We start from the raw sequence: 19,665 nt of genomic DNA on the forward strand, positions 1-19,665 counted from the left end.
CCCCCCGCCACTCCTGTCGGGCTCCTCTGCCCTCTGCCTCGCCCATCGGGCTGCTTTGTCCTCCGCACGCCCGTCAGGCTGCTCTGACCTCCGCACGCCCGTCAGGCAACTCTGTCCTTGGCCACGCTCGCTGGGCTGCTCTGCCCTCTGTCATGCCTGTCGGTTTGCTCTGCCCTCGGTTACGTCCGTCATGCTGCTCTGCGCCGCCCTCAGACACGCCCGTCAGGCTGCTCTGCTCTCTGGGATTTCTTTTCACTTCATGATCCCAGGATAAATGTGACAAATGAACATAGAATTCTAGATTTCTTTTTTCTTTATCTACAACAAGTCCAGTTATCTGTGGTTTGTTGATCTTCCTGATATGTAATTTGTGACTAAAATAACTTGCAATCAACATGCTCTTCATTGCTGGACAAGCTCTCCCAATGATTTGTTGTCACTGATATCACCTGAAACATAAATTTAGCAACCTCATGTATTGGGTCCGAGCAGACCTAAAAATAATTGGGCTTGTCGTTAAGATCTGAGTACATTTATCTCAAAGCATGTATATTACCTGAAACAAAACGGAATCTTCAGCTATCTCCTGATTTTAAAACTTTATTTTACATTTGCAAACCAGCCTCCGAGCAGCCCATATCCTTGGATTTCTCTAATAGTTTTCAAACTACTTGAGTTCATTCTGCCTGATGTTCAGTTCTACGGTTCAGTGGCAGCTGAACTTCTAACAAACTGATCAGGCATCACAACGTAAAATTTAGATTTTCCTCATAGAGATTCACTGTCAAATTCAGATTTGATACAGGTACTCAATATCGTGAGGGATCTGGACAGAGGAGATTTCATAGATTTCATAGAATTTACAGTGCAGAAGGAGGCCATTCGGCCCATCGAGTCTGCACCGGCTCTTGGAAAGAGCACCCTACGCAAGGTCAACACCTCCACCCTATCCCCATAACCCAGTAACCCCACCCAACACTAAGGGCAATTTTGGACACTAAGGGGCAATTTATCATGGCCAATCCACCTAACCTGCACATCTTTGGACTGTGGGAGGAAACCGGAGCACCCGGAGGAAACCCACGCACACACAGGGAGGATGTGCAGACTCCGCACAGACAGTGACGCAAGCCGGAATCGAACCTGGGACCCTGGAGCTGTGAAGCAATTGTGCTATCCACAATGCTACCGTGCTGCCCAATAGGGAGATAGGGAGAAACCACTCCCACTCATGAAAGGATTGAGAATGAGAGGGCAGAGATTTAGCGATTTGCAAAACAAGCAAAAACGATTTGAGAAAAAGTCTTTATAACCCATCGAGTGGCGAAGGTCTGGAATCCACGCAGTTATGGGAAGGAAGCAGGAGAATGGCATCCAGTGAATTGCTCATTCGCAGAGCTAGTGCAGGCATGATAGGCCAAATGGCCGCCTTCTGCGCTGAAACGATTCTGTGATACCATAGCCAAACATAACTGTGACATTTTGTGGTTGAATTCTGATTATTCTTGCCTGTTCTCATTTCAATCAACAAAATAAATTGGTATTGCATCCCTTGAGAGGTGCTGTAGAACACTCGGTGGGAAATAAGTTTCACATTTGCTGTCAAAAGCATCTAGCTTTTGGGGTTTCTGAATATGCCTTTAACGAGCTCCTGTCAAGTTGAGTAGACCAGGCATCCTTTGGGGACCTCTCTCACACTGAATATATTAGCAGTATATGCTGTGGCCTCACATTTGTGCAATTTATGTCAATGACTTTGAAGAGGCGAGCGAAGGCTAAATTTGCCGATGACATACATAGGTTGGAAAGTACGTTGTGAAGGGGACATAAGGAGGTTGCAGACGGTTATTGATAGGTCCAGTGAGTGGGCAAGAAACTGGCCACTGGAGTATAATATGGAAAAATTGTAGTTGTTCACTTTGGCAGGGAAAATAAAGAAACAGAATGACTGCCGAATTCCGAGGGATCTAGGTTTTCTAATGCATGATTCACAAAAAGTTAGTATGCAGGTACAGCAAGTAATTAAGAAGGCTAGTGTAATGCTATCCTTTATTTCAAGAGGAATTTAATATAAAAGTAATAATAATAATCGCTTATTGTCACAAGTAGGCTTCAATTAAGTTACTGTGAAAAGCCCCGAGTAAGATGTTATGCTTCAGTTTTGTGGGGCATTGGTGAGACAGCATCTCAAATGCTCTGTACAGTTTTGGTCTCCATATTAAAGGATGAAAGTAGATGTGTTGGAGGCACTTCAGAGGAGTTTTACTAGGTTGATACCTGGACTGTGTGGGTTGTTTCATGAGGAAAGGCTAGACAGGCTGGGTTTGTTTCCACTGGAGCTTTCAAGAGTAAGGGGTGATTTGTTTGAGGTATATAAGATCCTTAATGGTCTTGGCAAGGTGGTTGTGGAAAGGATGTTTTCTCTTGTGAGTGAGTCAAAAACTAGGGAGCACTGTTTTAAAATTAGGGGTCGTCCTTGTAAGACAGAAGATAAGTAGAATTTATTTCTCTCAAAAGGGTTTTGCGACTTTGGAAACTGTCTGCCTCAGAAAGCTTTGGAAGCATGGTCTTTGAATATTTTTAAGGCAAATGTAGATAGATTATCTTTATAAACTTCGTTCATGGTATCTGGGCATAACTGGTTATGCCAGCATTTATTACCCAATCCTAATTGCCCTTGAACTGAGTGGCTTGTTAGGACATTTCAGAGGGCATTTTAAGAGTCAAACTCTCTGGAGTCACATGTAGATCACACCAAATACTTGAAAGACATTAGTGAAGTGAACCAGGTGGGTTTTTACAACAAAATGGTTTCATGGTCATCATTTGACACTTGATTCCAGGTTTTTATTGAACTCAAATTTCACGAGCTACCATGGTGGGATTCAAACCCAGGTTCCCAGAGCATTACCCGGAGTCTCTGGATTATTATTCTAGTGATAATACCACTATACCATCACCTTGTTAGGCAAGAGAATCAAAGGTTATCAGGGGGAGATGGAAATGTGGAACTCAGAACACAAACAAATCAGCCATTATCTTATTGAATGGCAGAGCAGGCTCAAAGGTACCTCTGCTCCTATTTCGGGATACCATTGTCTGGGATTGGTCTAGAGTGACAAATAGGAATATCATTGGGAAAGTTGGGGTTTTGAGTGATCACACTTTTTTTACATTTAAAGTATTTGGACCGCCAAACTCGGCAATCCAAGAGGCAGTTCTTTAATTGTACAGTCCAGTCTACCTCAGGACAGCCCAGAAATGAAATGTTCTTAAAAAAGAAAATAATTTAGTAACAATGGGTTGGCTGCAAATAATTTGCACAAAGTTCAAACAAAATGGTTGAGTAAATTATTAAGAGCCAACTATGTATAAACTAGAAATCCTTGTGATTTATTTCGGGTTTGTGAAGTTTTACATATTATCCTGATCATTAAAAAAAAGTTTAGATGTATTTTCTCAAGCACTTAGCATGAAATGAGGATGTGTACAATGTCCATGTAAAAAATCCACACTTCAAAGAATAAATTCCACAAGCTCTTTTTATGTTAACAGGCGTTTTTTAACCAGACACCTGAATCAGTCCCCTTTTCAGTTTTTAATAGCTGCTGACAAAGCTATTTATACAAATGTTGACATTTTCTCCCTACAGATGTTGCTGACGAACTTGCCTCTTGACACTGAATGCAATATGGATTCACCTGGCAACCGGGAACAAAGCTAATTAGATTTCCTCTGTATCAGAGGATATTAATGAGTGTGAAACAGCCTTTTGGAAGTGATTAAAAACTTCTTTAAAATTATTTGTACCAATGTTGAATCTTTTACATGTTTTAAAAATAAGACTGCTTGTGCGACAGCTTGATAATGAGATGAAACAATTGCAGAATAAAAAGGATTTTGTTAGCCAGTGTTATTGGTTTTTTTTAATGTGAGGTGGGAGATGCTTAGAGGCCAGAATTTAGCCACGTGTACTTGATATTGCAGAGCAATAAATACCTCACTCCAACTTCACAGCTACACATTTTAACTAACTTTGATTTTATGTAAAAGTTCTGCATTTTAGCTTCAAACTAGCATGCAGTCAGGTCCAATCTGTATCCACTTTTCAACACCTGGGTATCACTGCAATCATGACTACACTTGCAGAAATAGTTTTTGGCTGTAGACCCAAGTTATTTCATTTCACCTGCATCGCGGTAGCACAGTGGTTACGACTGTTGCTTCACAGCACCAGGGTTGTAGGTTCGATCCCCAAACCTACAACCTTTTTATTTTGTCAATTTTTGTTCTGTTAATTTGCAGGAGAAACAACTAGAAACATTCATCTGGAATGCTATATTGATGATGAGCACCATTTTAAGCTGGTAGTTCTTGGTGCAATGATTCCACCTGTAGTAGGGCCTGGAGCATAATGGCTATTAGAGTGAGCTTTGGTATGGTTCTTTAACTGAGCCATGAGATCAGCATTCAACCTCTAGTTTCCTGACTGACCAGAGAGGCCGGGTGGGATGACTCTGTCAAAGGATGGATTTCTAATTCGAGGGACCCTGGACACAACTTGTGTTGTGACAACTGTTTGTCCCCCTTGTATTTTCACTTAACTACTCGTGTCATCAGCTTAAATTCAGGGCAGCCTTTGTACAATCAAGGTTTTGGGGGAAGCTGAGTCAACCTTTTTAATACATTAGATCGTTTTTACCACCTTGGCACGCATATCTGAAAGTAAATCAAGCTCAAGTTATGACTGAGATGTCTATGAATCTTCGTGTTCTCAGTAACTCCATCATTTGCCAGATATTTTGAGTTGCCGTCATGAATTACTTTTTATTTGCAGCAGCTTGAGGTACAGTGCATGTTGTATTTAATACACAGTGATGTGGGACTTAAATGATTCATACAGAGAAAAGTTGAGGTCTTGTTTTTGGCTAAGCACCCACCCCATTATCAATCTTGGTCTCTGGATGTGTACAATGTCCATTACAATTATGTTTTTATTTCTTTTGTCACGAGAGAGCAATCAGCAAAGTGTACATGAGTTCTAAAGGAAAAAGCCTGTATGGAAAAAAATCAGTATTCGATCAAGGCAGATCCATCATGGATTGCTTTGAAGCTTTTATTCATTCTCTCTCTTCCCTCTCTCTCTCTCTGTCACATTTTCCACAGTTGAATGGAGATGGGGTTTACTCACTGAAACATACAGAATGGAAAACATGATATGCCAGATTACATGCATTAGTTTCATGAAATATATATCAATGGCAAGGCCTGCATTCATTTCCCATCCCTAATATGCTTGGTGGTGATGAGCCACTTTCTTGAACTTCTGCAGCCCACATGGTGAAGATGCATTCACAGTGCTGTTAGGGAAAGAGTCCCAGGATTTTGAATCAGCAATTTTAAAGGAATAGCAATACGTTTCCAAGTCAGGATGGCATGTGACTTGAAGGGGAACTTGCAGGTGATGGTGTTCCCATGGACATGCCAATGTTGTTCCTCTGTTTAAGAAGGGTAGCAAGGAAAATCCAGGGAACTACAGGCCGGTGAGCCTTACGTCAGTGGTAGGGAAATTACTGGAGAGAATTCTTTGAGACAGGATCTACTCCCATTTGGAAGCAAATGGACGTATTAGTGAGAGGCAGCATGGTTTTGTGAAGGGGAGGTCGTGTCTCACTAACTTGATAGAGTTTTTTGAAGAGGTCACCAAGATGATTGATGCAGGTAGGGCAGTGGATGTTGCCTATATGGACTTCAGTAAGGCCTTTGACAAGGTCCCTCATGGTAAACTAGTACAAAAGGTGAAGACACACGGGATCAGGGGTGAGCTGGCAAGGTGGCTACAGAACTGGCTTCGGTCACTGTCTGTGCAGAGTCTGCACATTCTTCCCGTATCTGTGTGGGTTTCCTCCGGGTGCTCCGGTTTCCTCCCACAAGTCCCGAAAGACATGCCTGTTAGGTGAATTGGACATTCTGAAGTCTCCCTCAGTGTGCCCGAACAGACGCCGGAATGTGGCGACTAGGGGATTTTCACAGTAACTTCATTGCAGTGTTAATATCAGCCTACTTGTGACAATAAAGATTATTATTATTTTGAATGCATCGGTGTTACAGAAACTCAGCAGTTTTTGAGACAGCCAGAATTATGCCTTGTGGAGGAGGAGTAGTGGAAAGAAAGGGTGACCCAGTCTCAGCAACATTCTACTGTCATGAAGCATGCTGAAGCTATCTGCAAGGATATCCCAACTTGGAACACCGGTTCATGGGGGTGTATAGTTTTGTTTTGATGTGAGGAAACAAGTGAAACCCCAGTGAGACTAAAGAGCACAATCATCATGTAACAATTATTAAAGACTATTTATTAAAGTAAAGAAAAGACAAATACACACAAACAGGACTACTCTACTCTGAGGCAATTATGAACACACACAGTTTATGTAGAACGTATCCCTTATTCCAAAATATACCTACAATACTTGAACTCCATAAGACTTCCCCTGATCCCCAACCAACATCCAAATTAAATAATCAGCTCATAGTTACCACAGAGTACAGGGATAACACTCAAAGTTGGGAAATGTTTTATCCTGGTCCAATGAAGATATTTAAACTGCCTTTATGAAGGTTTTCTGCACTGCCATGGCTCTAAGACTTTTAGACTGTTAGCTGTAAAGCTTGGCCTTCAGGCTTGGCCGGAGGCTGGCTTGTCTAATTTCTGAGACTGCTAGGTGTTAACTGTCTCCCTGGCTTCTGATCGTCCGGCCAATTATACTTTTGTTCCTCTTTGATTCTGCCATTTATGTATTTGGTTGTATGCCCCATCAACGTCTTTGACTATACATTAACATCTGTGTACTTCATTGATCTTCCCAAATGCCTGTAAGCTGTTTCTCCTCATAAGCCAATCACATTTGAGTCTTAACTAAACTACTTTCTAAATGAATTACTGAGGAGAGACGCAGCTCATTGGGGCCTTTTGAATACTGGCTACTGCTGTCTCTAGACAGACTTCTTTCTGTTGCTGCACATCTCACATTATGTTTTGTTACGTTATTTTTACTGCTGTTGCTGGGCAGATTCATGACACTACTCCCTGCTTCCAAAAGAAATGACGCATTGTCATTTCTAATGTGCACAAGGCATGTACTCGTTGAAAGAAACAATCCCAGTGGTGCAATCCAGGTGTTCGAGGGAAGATTTGCCTCAGAAATTCCAGGCAACATCGATGCCAAGAAGCATTTCCTCGAAGCTACTTTCTTGAAAAAAAATAGCCCTGGCTCTGAAGGCAATGGAATAAAGTGCCAATACATTCCTCGCTCTTCTGAAATCCGTACAAGGTATTTTAGAGGTGATATCCTATTTATTTTAACCAACAAGTCAACACTCTTTGTTAATATTGCATTAATTTGACAGTTTATACTTGAAGTGAGTGCCGGTTGTGGAATAATCGGTTCACAGACCCTGTTTTTTTATCCTTGTATATTAATGGAGAATAGCTTCCTCTCCCTATCCAGCACCCCTGTGAACACTAATACTCGCTAGGAATTGCCAGGAAGGGAATCAGTCCAAGGTAAGGGTAACACTTTCTCTTTTTATAAAGACTTCCCATCCATTTGAGTACTCAAGGGAACTAATATCAAGAAACTGTTCTGCCATTTTATTTTGTCAATTTTTGTTCTGTTAATTTGCAGGAGAAACAACTGGAAACATTCATCTGGAATGCTATATTGATGATATACCATTTTAAGCTGGTAGTTCCTGGTGCAATGAAATCCACCTGTAGTAGGGCCTGGAGCATAATGGCTATTAGAGTGAGCTTTGGTATGGTTCTTTAATTGAGCCATGAGATCAGCATTCAACCTCTAGTTTCCTGACTGATCAGAGAGGCCGGGTGGGATGACTCTGTCAAAGGATGGATTTCTAATTCGAGGGACCCTAGACACAACTTGTGTTGTGACAACTGTTTGTCCTCCTTGTATTTTCACTTAACTACTTGTGTCATCAGCTTAAATTCAGGGCAGCCTTTGTACAATCAAGGTTTTGGGGGAAGCTGAGTCAACCATTTTAATACATTAGGCCGTTTTTACCACCTTGGCACGCATATCTGAAAGTAAATCAAGCTCAAGTTATGACTGAGATGTCTGTGAATCTTCGTGTTCTCAGTAACTCCATCATTTGCCAGACATCTTGAGTTGCCGTCATGAATTACTCTTTATTTGCATCAGCTTGAGGTACAGTGCATGTTGTATTTAATACACAGTGATGTGGGACTTAAATGATTCATACAGAGAAAAGTTGAGGTCTTGTTTTTGGCTAAGCACCCACCCCATCATCAATCTTGGTCTCTGGATGTGTACAATGTCCATTACAATTATGTTTTTATTTCTTTTGTCACAAGAGAGCAATCAGCAAAGTGTACATGAGTTCTAAAGGAAAAAGCCTGTATGGAAAAAAATCAGTATTCGATCAAGGCAGATCCATCATGGATTGCTTTGAAGCTTTTATTCATTCTCTCTCTTCCCTCTCTCTCTCTCTGTCTCATTTTCCACAGTTGAATGGAGATGGGGTTTACTCACTGAAACATACAGAATGGAAAACATGATATGCCAGATTACATGCATTAGTTTCATGAAATATATATCAATGGCAAGGCCTGCATTCATTTCCCATCCCTAATATGCTTGGTGGTGATGAGCCACTTTCTTGAACTGCTGCAGCCCACATGGTGAAGATGCATTCACAGTGCTGTTAGGGAAAGAGTCCCAGGATTTTGAATCAGTAATTTTAAAGGAATAGCAATACGTTTACAAGTCAGGATGGCATGTGACTTGAAGGGGAACTTGCAGGTGATGGTGTTCCCATGGATATGCCAATGTTGTTCCTCTGTTTAAGAAGGGTAGCAAGGAAAATCCAGGGAACTACAGGCCGGTGAGCCTTACGTCAGTGGTAGGGAAATTACTGGAGAGAATTCTTCGAGACAGGATCTACTCCATTTGGAAGCAAATGGACGTATTAGTGAGAGGCAGCATGGTTTTGTGAAGGGGAGGTCGTGTCTCACTAACTTGATAGAGTTTTTTGAAGAGGTCACAAAGATGATTGATGCAGGTAGGGCAGTGGATGTTGTCTATATGGACTTCAGTAAGGCCTTTGACAAGGTCCCTCATGGTAGACTAGTACAAAAGGTGAAGTCACACGGGATCAGGAGTGAGCTGACAAGGTGGATACAGAACTGGCTAGGTCATAGAAGGCAGAGAGTAGCAATGGAAGGATGCTTTTCTAATTGGAGGGCTGTGACTAGTGGTGTTCCGCAGGGATCAGTGCTGGGACCTTTGCTGTTCGTAGTCTATATAAATGATTTGGAGGAAAATGTAACTGGTCTGATTAGTAAGTTTGCAGACAACACAAAGTTTGGTGGAATTGCGGATAGCGATGAGGACTGTCCGAGGATACAGCAGGATTTAGATTGTTTGGAGACTTGGGCGGAGAGATGGCAGATGGAGTTTACTCCGGACAAATGTGAGTTAATGCATTTTGGAAGGTCTAATGCAGGTAGGGAATATACAGTGAATGGTAGAACCCTCAATGTATTGAAAGTCAGAGAGATCTAGGAGTACAGGTCCACAGGTCACTGAAAGGGCAACACAGGTGGAGAAGGTAGTCAAGAAGGCATACGGCATGCTTGCCTTCATTGGCCGGGGCATTGAGTATAAGAATTGGCAAGTCATGTTGCAGCTGTATAGAACCTGAGTTAGGCCACACTTGGAGTATAGTGTTCAATTCTGGTCGCCACACTACCAGAAGGATGTGGAGGCTTTAGAGAGGGTGCAGAAGAGATTTACCAGAATGTTGCCTGGTATGGAGGGCATTAGCTATGAGGAGCGGTTGAATAAACTCTGCTTGTTCTCACTGGAACAACGGAGGTTGAGGGGCGACCTGATAGAGGTCTACAAAATTATGAGGGGCATAGACAGAGTGGATAGTCAGAGGCTTTTCCCCAGGGTAGAGGGGTCAATTACTAGGGGGCGTGGGTTTAAGGTGCGAGGGACAAGGTTTAGAGTAGATGTACGAGGCAAGTTTTTTTACACAGAGGGTAGTGGGTGCCTTGAACTCGCTGCCGGAGGAGGTGGTGGAAGCAGGGACGATAGTGCCATTTAAGGGGCATCTTGACAAATACCTGAATAGGATGGGAATAGAGGGATACGGACCCAGGAAGTGTAGAAGATTGTAGTTTTGTCGGGCAGCATGGTCGGCACGGGCTTGGAGGGCCGAAGGGCCTGTTCCTGTGCTGTACTTTTCTTTGTTCTTATATAAAAGCAAAACTCTACGGTTGATGAAGATCTGAAATAAAAACAAAGTGCTTGAAAAACTCAACAGGTCTACGAAGAGAGAATCGGGGTTAACCCTTCAAGTCCAATATGACTTCTTCGGAACTGAAGATAGGTAGAAGATGTAATGGGTGTTATACTGTTAAGAAAGGGAAAAAAAAAGTAAGTTAGGGATAGGTAGAGAAAGGGAGCAAGAGGGAAGGTCAGGATAGGCAGAGGGAAGGCGAGATTGAATGACAGATGCCCTGGAACAAAAGGCAAAGGGAATGGTAATTGTAGTAAAAGAACAAAGCATTGGTCCAGAGTAGGTGTTAACTATGATGAATGTAATAAACTGATATATATTTAATATTTATGGTAGTAAAGTTATTTAAAAACCCTGGTTTAAAATACATAGAGGCTGTATGTTTACTAAAGCTATGATGAAGCAGTCGTAAAAGTGAGGTAAACATTGTTTCTAACCATTTACATATAGATTGCTAATGGGATATTGTTTTGATTTCTGGAGATTCCCAGTGATGTATATAATTTATGAGAGAGTGATGTTTAGTTCTATTTAAGCAGGTCATGGAATCATACGGACAAGAAGAGCCCTGTCAAACCGGCACTGAAACAATAAACAACTCTAAACTACACAAATCCTAGCACTTCCTCTGTAGCTTTAAATGCTATGATATTTCAATTGCTCATCCAAGTACTTTTTAAAAGATTGTGAGATTTCCTGCTTCAACTTCCTTCCTCGGCAGTGTAGTCCAGATTTCCACCATCCTCTTAGTGAAATGTCTTTCTATCCATCCTGTTTGTGCCCCTGATTATACACTTTAATCACGTCCCCACTCAGCCTTCTCTGATCATGGGATGTCTTAGTGGAAAACAGGTCTGTCTGTAGTTTTACAGTATGCTAGAAGATTTTATGTTGAGCAGTTTCAGGTTCCTGTCTCTCTCTCCGTCTGTTCAGATAAGCAAGGAACCCTAATTGTTAACTTTGTTCGTATGTGGCATTTGAAATGTATTATGGTACTCAACTGTAATACATTGGCAGGTACAGATAGTAAGTTAAAGTTTTTTTTCCTTTTATTTAAGAATTGCTAATTGTAAAGCTATTTCTTTGATGTCAATGTGGTTAATTCTGTATTTAAATTAAAGTTTGTTTTAATATAAAAGACAACTATTGGTCAGAGTCATCACTCCTGGGTCAGAATACCCTTTCCTCATAGTTTTACAAATTGAAAATTGTTTGGGGGTTCTCGTTCCATATCCTAACAAAGGTTGAGGTCTGATCCCATATCCCAACAATAGCAGAATAAAGGTCAGTGCTGTCTGAAAGCAAAACATGGAAACAGGTATAGACTGGCACTTGGGGCGGGGTGAGGGGAATCCAGAAGGCTATAAAGCACCTCATTGGAAGATGAGGTACTGACCCTCACATGCATGCATTGGGCTTCACAAGAACATTGCAGTAGGACAAGGAAGGATATATGAGAGTGAGTGCAAGGAGAATCATTTGAATGTGGAGGACGTTAGGATGGAAAGTGAGAACAAGGGGAATCCCATCATGGTTCTGGTGAGGGCAGAAGTGCACGATTGACGGTCCTGTCACCCAAAATGAGGGGAACATCTTTGAGGGAAAAGGAAGACATTTTGGAATCATCTGTCCCGATGATGCTATCTTGCACAGCGTTTCCCTCCCTAAATCACCATCACATGCTTTCGCAGGAGCTGTAGCAGCTGCCCCTTTACCTCCTTCCTCCTCATTGTCCAAGATCCCAAACACTCCCAGTTGAAGCAGCAATTTACTTGCTCGTCCTTCAATTTAGTTTAAGTGTATCTGCTGCTCAAAGTGCAGACTCCTTTGCAAAGGAGAGCAAAGGAAGACTGAGTGTATGCTTTATGGAACACTTCCAATTATTCTGCAGGCATGACCCTGAAGTCCTGGTCTCTAGGCACTTCAATTCGTCATGCTCTCACATTTCTCAATATTCCCCAACGCACCTCACCTTCTGATGAGGTGGTTTAAAGCCTTCTGGGCTCAACATTGAGATTCCACAACTTCAGACCATAAACTCTGTTCTCCATTTTGTATTTCTTTCTCCGAATGCCAGTCTGCATGTTTTCTCACGTCTTGTTTTCGGGCAACTTGCTGTTAACATCTATTTCTTTACTGCTACCACCCCAACTCTCTTTGCCTTTTGTTTCATGCCACCTTTGGCATTTAATTTCCCCTGACCTTCCCTTTTGCTCCAGCTGACCTTCCAATTTTTCCTCAGCAGTATAAAACCCATCACATTTCTCATCCTTTTCAGTTCCAAAGAAGAATCCTATTAGACTCAAAACTTTGACTCTGTTCCCTGACGTGCTGAGTTTTTCCAGCACTTAGTTTTTATTTCACATGCTGCTCTTGTTCTATTGGTAGAGGTCACACTTTTGGAATGTTGACAAGTTGCAGCAGGGCATTTTGAAGATGGGACATTGTACTTGGTGGTGGAGGGACCAAATGTTCAAGACGTTGGATGTGGTGTCAAGCAAATGGGCTGCTTTGTCCTGGATGATGATGAGCTTTGAGTGTTGTTGGAGATCCAGGCAAGTAGAGAGTATTCCATCACATTCCATACCTGTGACTTGTAGATGGTAGAGGAGGCTTAGGGGAGACAGGAGGTGAGATAGTGATTTCCCAGTCTCTGACCTGTTCTGGAGCTACATCATGTATATGGCTGGTCCAGTTAAGTTTCTGGTCAATGGTAACCCCCAAGATCTTGATGCTGGGGGAATTCAGTAATGGGAATTGTAAGATGTGTGCAGTTCGGTAGATCTCATGCACAGGTTCTGAGCCTTGCGTAGTTAACTATTCATACACATGGTCATATATACAGTACAAGGTCTAAGCTATGCTTGCCTCTACAAACATCTCTTCAGTGTCCCAGACTGCCCTCAAAACTCGGGTCATATGTTTCTTTACATCACAGAATGGGTGTTACTGTGTCCAGTGCCACATTAAAGTTACAGGTTCAGGCAGTCTGAAGGCTTTATGATTCTTCCAGATCTTGCCTTTACAGTTGGAAGGGTGGTAGGCTCTGTTGTACTGGGTAAGCCTTGTTGAATAGAAGGTTGCTTTGAATGTGACCATTCTGGCGTTTGGTTGATCTTGATTCTCTTCTTTCATTCTTCGGAGTTGAACCACTCCTTCAGTCCCCAATTGGTGTGATCGATGGTCATTGGTTTACCCCATTTCTATGGGGGAGAATGAACTCTCAATTCATTTCAAGCACTTATTCTGTTTTACTTCCTACATGCGATTCAGTGTGATCCGCATTGGGATGGAAGATGTCTTCTCCTGTTGTGTGTGTGACTTATCAATGGGCTCACCTTGCAGTTTAGCATCCTGTGCTACAACCATCTCATTGGTTTGCTTCCTTGTCTTGCTAAGGTATGCTGCAGTCAGTTGATGGCCATCTGTTCCAGCATAATCTGATTAGTGATTGCACTGGTTGGTGGTTGCAGCGATCATGTCATGGTATCTTGAGGTGTCTTACCAACAGATATCCGAGCCGGAGATTGAGGTTCCTCTTACTGCTGGCTCATCTCTTGGCTGTCTTCCACTCGAGGCATTGTGGTAACCATCTGAGGTCTGACCAATGAACAGCTTCTGGTACTTGCAAAGAAAATGGATAAATCGACTCTTCAAAGAGTGAAGATAATTCAGAGCTAAAGTCCCAGTCTAAAGTATCTTTTCTGTTGGGGCCCTTGGAAACTTGCAGTTCTGTGCAATTGATGACAGAGGGTGTTTTGACATGTGCCATTTTAAGAGGGTTCCAGGCAACACTGGCACCTCCACGCAGAAGAGAAAAAGACTTGTTACAGATGATGTACATGACTTCAAAGATTTGTTACTACCATAGCTTAATAGTTCCAGAATTATCCCTATACCCGGAAGTCTGATTCCATGTTTAATTTAAAGTTTGTGAGATGACCATTAACCGCGTGGTCCATATTTCAGAATAAAAGTCCTCACCCAAGAAACATGGTTGTGTTTTCTCTTTGAGGTTGTGTGCTACCTTGTAATCGTTTTGGGATCATTTGTGCATTTGGCTGTGTTAGCTTTGCATAGCTTTCCGAAGTGTCCTATACAGTTGCATTGTGCTGAGAGTGCCGGACATTGATCACATTTGTGGGGTTGCTTGGCTCCACAACACTGGCATAGTCACCTACCCTCTAGTGGTTGGTGTAGGATATTGCTTCCCTTGGCCTGGAGTGTCCCTTAACCTCTCCTGTTTTACCAGCTGGACTGTGGGGGTTGCTCTGTACCATGGCTTGCTTTTCCTACTTAAGACGGACCTGTACTGTAAGCAGATTTTGAATGGCCTTTTCAAGGGTCAAATCTTCTTTAGTTTGAAGAATGTCTGAGAGTGCATAGTCTGCCACTCTTAACAGCAGTTCTGTCCCTCTTTATCTCTAATTTCAGGTCACCGTAGTTGTAGCCTTCAGCTGTTCTGTACAGCTCATTGATAAAAGGAGTCAGCAGGTGTTCCTGGCTGTTGATCATGTTTATTTAACTTGACTCTTTCAAGGATCTTCTTACCCCTCAGATTAAACTACATGTCAAATGATTTTAAAACTTGGTCAAATTTTACTGACAATTCATTGATTCCTTGTCTAGTTATTATATCGTCAGCTATTGGACCTACCAAATACAGCAGTGTGTTAACCTGTTTGACTTCTGTTTTTTTGTCCATCCCTGAAGCACATGTGTACCTAAGGAATTTCCTTCTCTAAAGTCCCCAATTTTGTGATCGGTCTAGGCCTTGGATGAGTCCAAACCGGGGTGCTAAGATAGATGTTTGGTCCATGCTCATTTGAAGTTAAATACTGCAAGGAAATCCAAGATGGCGCTGTTTTACGCTTTTTCTCAATGAGGTTTTCCATACTTGTTGGTTTTAGATGACTTTCACCGTAATGCCGCTCATGATTTACATACTTCAAAACTTTAAGCAGCAACTCCCTGGATCGACCGTTCTGAGTCTTCCTTGTCCCATCTAAGTATTTCTGAGTCATGAAACTGTCAATTCCTGTCTTTTGCTATCAAGAATCTATCCAACTCCCTTAAAAACAATAAAAGACTGTTTCCATTGCCTTTTGAGGAAATGAGTTTCAGGACTCCTGACCCTCAGACAAAGAAATACTCATTCTGCATTCAACGAAGGACCCCCTTTTAAAAGTATCTTTATTGAAGTATTTCATTTTAACAAAACACAACAAACCATAGGAATGGCAGAGCTCAGCAAAAAATTCTCAACTTACGGTGGATACAGAGTGGGACAGGAGAACAACAATAAGATTGACACAATACAATCATTAGATGCAACTTGGTGCCTCTAACCATTAGAACGCAAGGGGAAAAAAGGATAAGGCCATGAAACATGGTAAAAAGGTGCACACCTTCCAATGCAGCGATTGTCTAGAGAATTCGGGATATGTTCTTCACGACATGTTCAGGCGCGCACCAGAACATATCTTCCTCAACTCCAGCAACACCAGAGACACCAATATAACCTCCTCCCCTCGGATACCAGGCCTGTCTGTATCCCCGTAGGAGCCAAGTAATGATTCTTTAAGCCCATCATAACAAAAATAGAAAAAAATACAAAGTCAATTCACGAGAAGCCCAGTTCTAGGAGGATATTTTACATACACTGCAAAATGTAACACCACCCCAACCTCAGGTACAGTACAGAACGATTATCATTCCACATAATTATACAGACAGAACGAACAGCTATAGGTTTGGATTATAGTCGATACAGTCAGCACCTCCCAAGAACTTAATCAAGGCAGAATGTAAGAAGTAGGGAAAACTACCAGGAGCAAAGCGTCTCGGGGTAAGAAGGACCAGGATACAACCAAATTCCTCCAGCACTCGCCCTCCAGCCATAACCATAAGGGAGGGGAGGAGGGGGGGTGGGGGGGGGGGAGACAACAAGATATCAACCTCCGTGCAGGACACGGATCAACCCCACAACTTCATGCACTAAGGTATCAGTAAAGGGTTCAAACTCTGTGTGTGGGTGGGGGGGGGGGGGGGGGGTGGAGCCAGAGCAGTATGTCAACAGAAATAACTGAGGTGGAACTAGTGAATAAGACCAGTAAGACTGAGAAGAAGAGCAAGCAGGGAAATGTTGCGGGCCTGGTGTTCTGAAGTATATTTGTTTCAATGCAAGTAGTATAACAGATAAGGCAGATGAACTTAGATCTTGGATTAGCACTTGAAACTATGTTGTTGCAATTATAGAGACTTGGTTGAGGGAAGGATGGAATTGGCAGCTAAATGTTCAGGATTTAGATGCTTCAGGTGGGATGGAGGGGGATGTAAAAGGGGTAGTGGAGTTGCATTACTGGCTAAGGAGAATATCACAGCTGTACTGCGTGAGGACACCTCGGAGGGCTTATGGTGTGAGGCAGTGTGTGTAGAGCTCAGGAATAGGGGACGGAATTCTCCGACCCCGGGCCACGTTGGAAAATTGCCGGGGAGGGGGCCGATTCACGCGACGCCGGTCCGATGATTCTCCGGTCACCGGACGAGGCTGAGGGGGTGGGGCCGCACTTAGTGGCACGCCTCTGATCTGGGCATCGACATCCACCCGGTCCTCAGGTCCACCAGCGAGCTCCAGTGCCCTCTGTTCGTGCACGGTGAGGGGGTGCACCCCCTCCAGTTTTCTCCCGCTCCCTGAAGTTGTCGGCCTTGTTCTCCTTGGGGGGGGGGGGGGGGGTGGCACACAAACATCAACAGTGTTGGGCAGTTCTACGCATACGGCACAGCGGTTGGGTCTATGATGGCATAGGTGCACAGGGCACCTGGCCGATGCGGCTTACATGTGAAGGTGCAGCCATGTGGGTCGGGAGGGGGGGGGGGGTTGGATCATTCCCCTGGGGGGGTGCTATGGCATGAGTGGGGGGTAGAGGGGTTGGTGCCAGGGGCACAGTGCTGGCTGCCCTGAGGAGGTCATGCAGCGTTTTATAGCACGGGTCAGCTGTCCTGGCTACCGTCCCGACGGCGCTGACGGCAACACCCACCTCCCGCCACAAACGCCGAACGGTGTTGCCTGGGGTCCTGCGGCCGGGTCCGGGGTACAGTGCCTCCCTCCTCTGCTCTACGACTTCCAGGAGCATGTCCAGATCGCCATCACGGAACCTGGGTGCTGCGCGGTGCTCAGCCATCTTCCCTCCGACGGCTGTGTGTGCGGGGATGCATTTTTTTAAGGCATCGCGTCAATGACGCAACCCGCAGCTAGCTCCCCCGCAGTCACTCGTGGCGCCTGTGCTGGCCCCTTGTGGACCGCTGAATCAGTGGACTGTGGGGCTCGTTGATGCCGTCATAAAATACTCCGGTTTTTACAACAGCGTCAACACTTAGCCCCATTATAGGAGAATCCCGCTCCAGGATTCTCTTCTGCGCTTCCGCTGCTTTTTCTAGGATATTTCTCAGTTCATAAACGTGAGCACCAAAGACCGGCACCTCTCACCCAAGATCATCATCCAAAACATCATTCGCAATGGCAGCCATCATTGCAATGCTGACAGCACCGCCAAGGCAGAAGCCCGCTCACCAGCAAAATCGCCACTGCAAGCTGGACCCCACACCAGACACCTCTGACCACCACAGTCAAACAAGGACTCTCTCTGATTTGATAATAACAATCGTTATTGTCACAAGCAGGCTTACATTAACACTGCAATGAAGTTACTGTGAAAAGCCCGTGGTCGCCACATTCCGGTGCCTGTTCAGGTACATGGAGGGAAAAGTCAGAATGCCCAAATTACCCAGTACGTCTTTCGGGACTAGTGGGTGGAAACCGGAGCACCCGGAGGAAACCCACGCAGACACAGGGAGAACGTGCAGACTCCGAACAGACAATGACCCAAGCTGGGAATCGAACCTGGGACCCTGGCGATGTGAAGCCATAGTGCTAACCACTGTGCTGCCCATATCGCGACTCCTCGTCACCAAACTCCAGCCAGATCATCCAAGGGCACAATACAAGAATGATATCCCAACAAAAAGATCCTTATGGGGTGTACATTAGGATAAAATAAAGGATTAAAAGATAAGCAGAGCTAGAGCTCGCAAAAATACAGCCGCTCCCGCGCTCAAACCACGTGACTTCCCCGAATGTTTTATTTTTAATCAGTGATCCCAGCTCTAGATTCTCCGACCAGAGGAAACATCCTCTCCACGTCAACCCTGTCAATACCCCTCAAGGTCTTAAAAGTTGGACTTCCGGTTGCGGCGATGCCTTGCTAGCCGCACGTTTCAGCGGCTCCAGCTCCGAGGGACCTTCGGGCTCTTTTAAGAGCCCCAACGGGAAATTTTGGGGCGACGCAACCTGGTGTGGGGTGAGTGAGTAGGGAGTCCCCCCCCCCAACGAAGGAGGAAAATATCGGCGGCGGCGGCTGCAGCGCGAGGAATCGTCGACGGAAGGGACAGAAAGGGAGAAGACACAAGATGGCGGCGGAGAAAGCTCAGGCGACATGGGGGCCCGAGCAAGATGAATTTTTGAGACGGTGTGTGGAGCTACTAAAGAGGGAGGTGCTGACCCCGATGCTACAGGCAATTGAGGGGCTCAAGGAGGCACAAAGGACCCAGGAGACAGAGCGCCGCGTGGTGGAGCAGAAGGTGACGGATAATGAGGACGAGATCCTGGGCCTGGCGGTCAAAACACAGACGCACGAGGCACCATAAAAAGTGTATTGAAAGGATCGAGGCCCTAGAAAACAGAGCGCGAAGGAAGAACCTTCGGATACTGGGTCTCCCTGAGGGAGTGGAAGGAGCGGACTGTGGAGCTTATGTAAGTATGATGCTAAGCTCATTGATGGGTGCTGAGGCCCCTGCGGGCCCCTTGGAGGTGGAGTGGGCACATCGGATCCCGGCGAGAAGACCAAAAGCGGGAGAACCACCCAGGGCGACAATCGTGCGATTTCACCGCCTTAAAGATAGAGAAGAGGTCCTGAGATGGGCTAAAAAGGTGCGGAGTAGCAGATGGGAGAATGCAGTGGTACGGGTGTACCAGGATTGGAGTGCGGAGGTGGCGAGAAGGAGGGCGAGTTTTAACCGAGCCAAGGAGGTGTTACACAAAAAGAAGGTGAAGTTCGGGATGCTGCAGCCGGCACGACTATGGGTCACGTACCATGAGAGACACCGTTATTTCGATACGGCGGAAGAAGCATGGACCTTTATTAAAGAGGAGAAATTGGATCGGAACTGAGGGACGGATACTGGAGGGAATGTTATTGTTATTGTTATGGTTGATGTAAATTGGGATGGGGGGAGACACTAGGAAATGTGGGCGCCGGT

The 19,665-nt window shown here is 44.3% G+C and overlaps 1 protein-coding gene across 8 annotated transcripts in view; it reads left to right on the forward strand.

Moving 5' to 3' along the window:
* The window catches only part of hdx (highly divergent homeobox), a 233,682-nt gene extending 229,776 nt beyond the window's left edge, over nt 1–3,906 (forward strand). For all 8 annotated transcript variants that reach the window (XM_072505124.1, XM_072505115.1, XM_072505117.1 and 5 more), the window contains one exon: nt 3,653–3,906. In XM_072505124.1, coding sequence (XP_072361225.1) covers nt 3,653–3,724 — 72 coding nt within the window. In that variant the 3' untranslated portion in view covers nt 3,725–3,906. The remainder of the gene's footprint in view (nt 1–3,652) is intronic.
* The last annotated feature ends 15,759 nt before the right edge of the window (nt 3,907–19,665 follow it).

This window comes from Scyliorhinus torazame, chromosome 5 (genome assembly GCF_047496885.1).
Source record: "Scyliorhinus torazame isolate Kashiwa2021f chromosome 5, sScyTor2.1, whole genome shotgun sequence".
In the NCBI taxonomy this organism is placed as follows: Eukaryota; Metazoa; Chordata; class Chondrichthyes; order Carcharhiniformes; family Scyliorhinidae; genus Scyliorhinus; species Scyliorhinus torazame.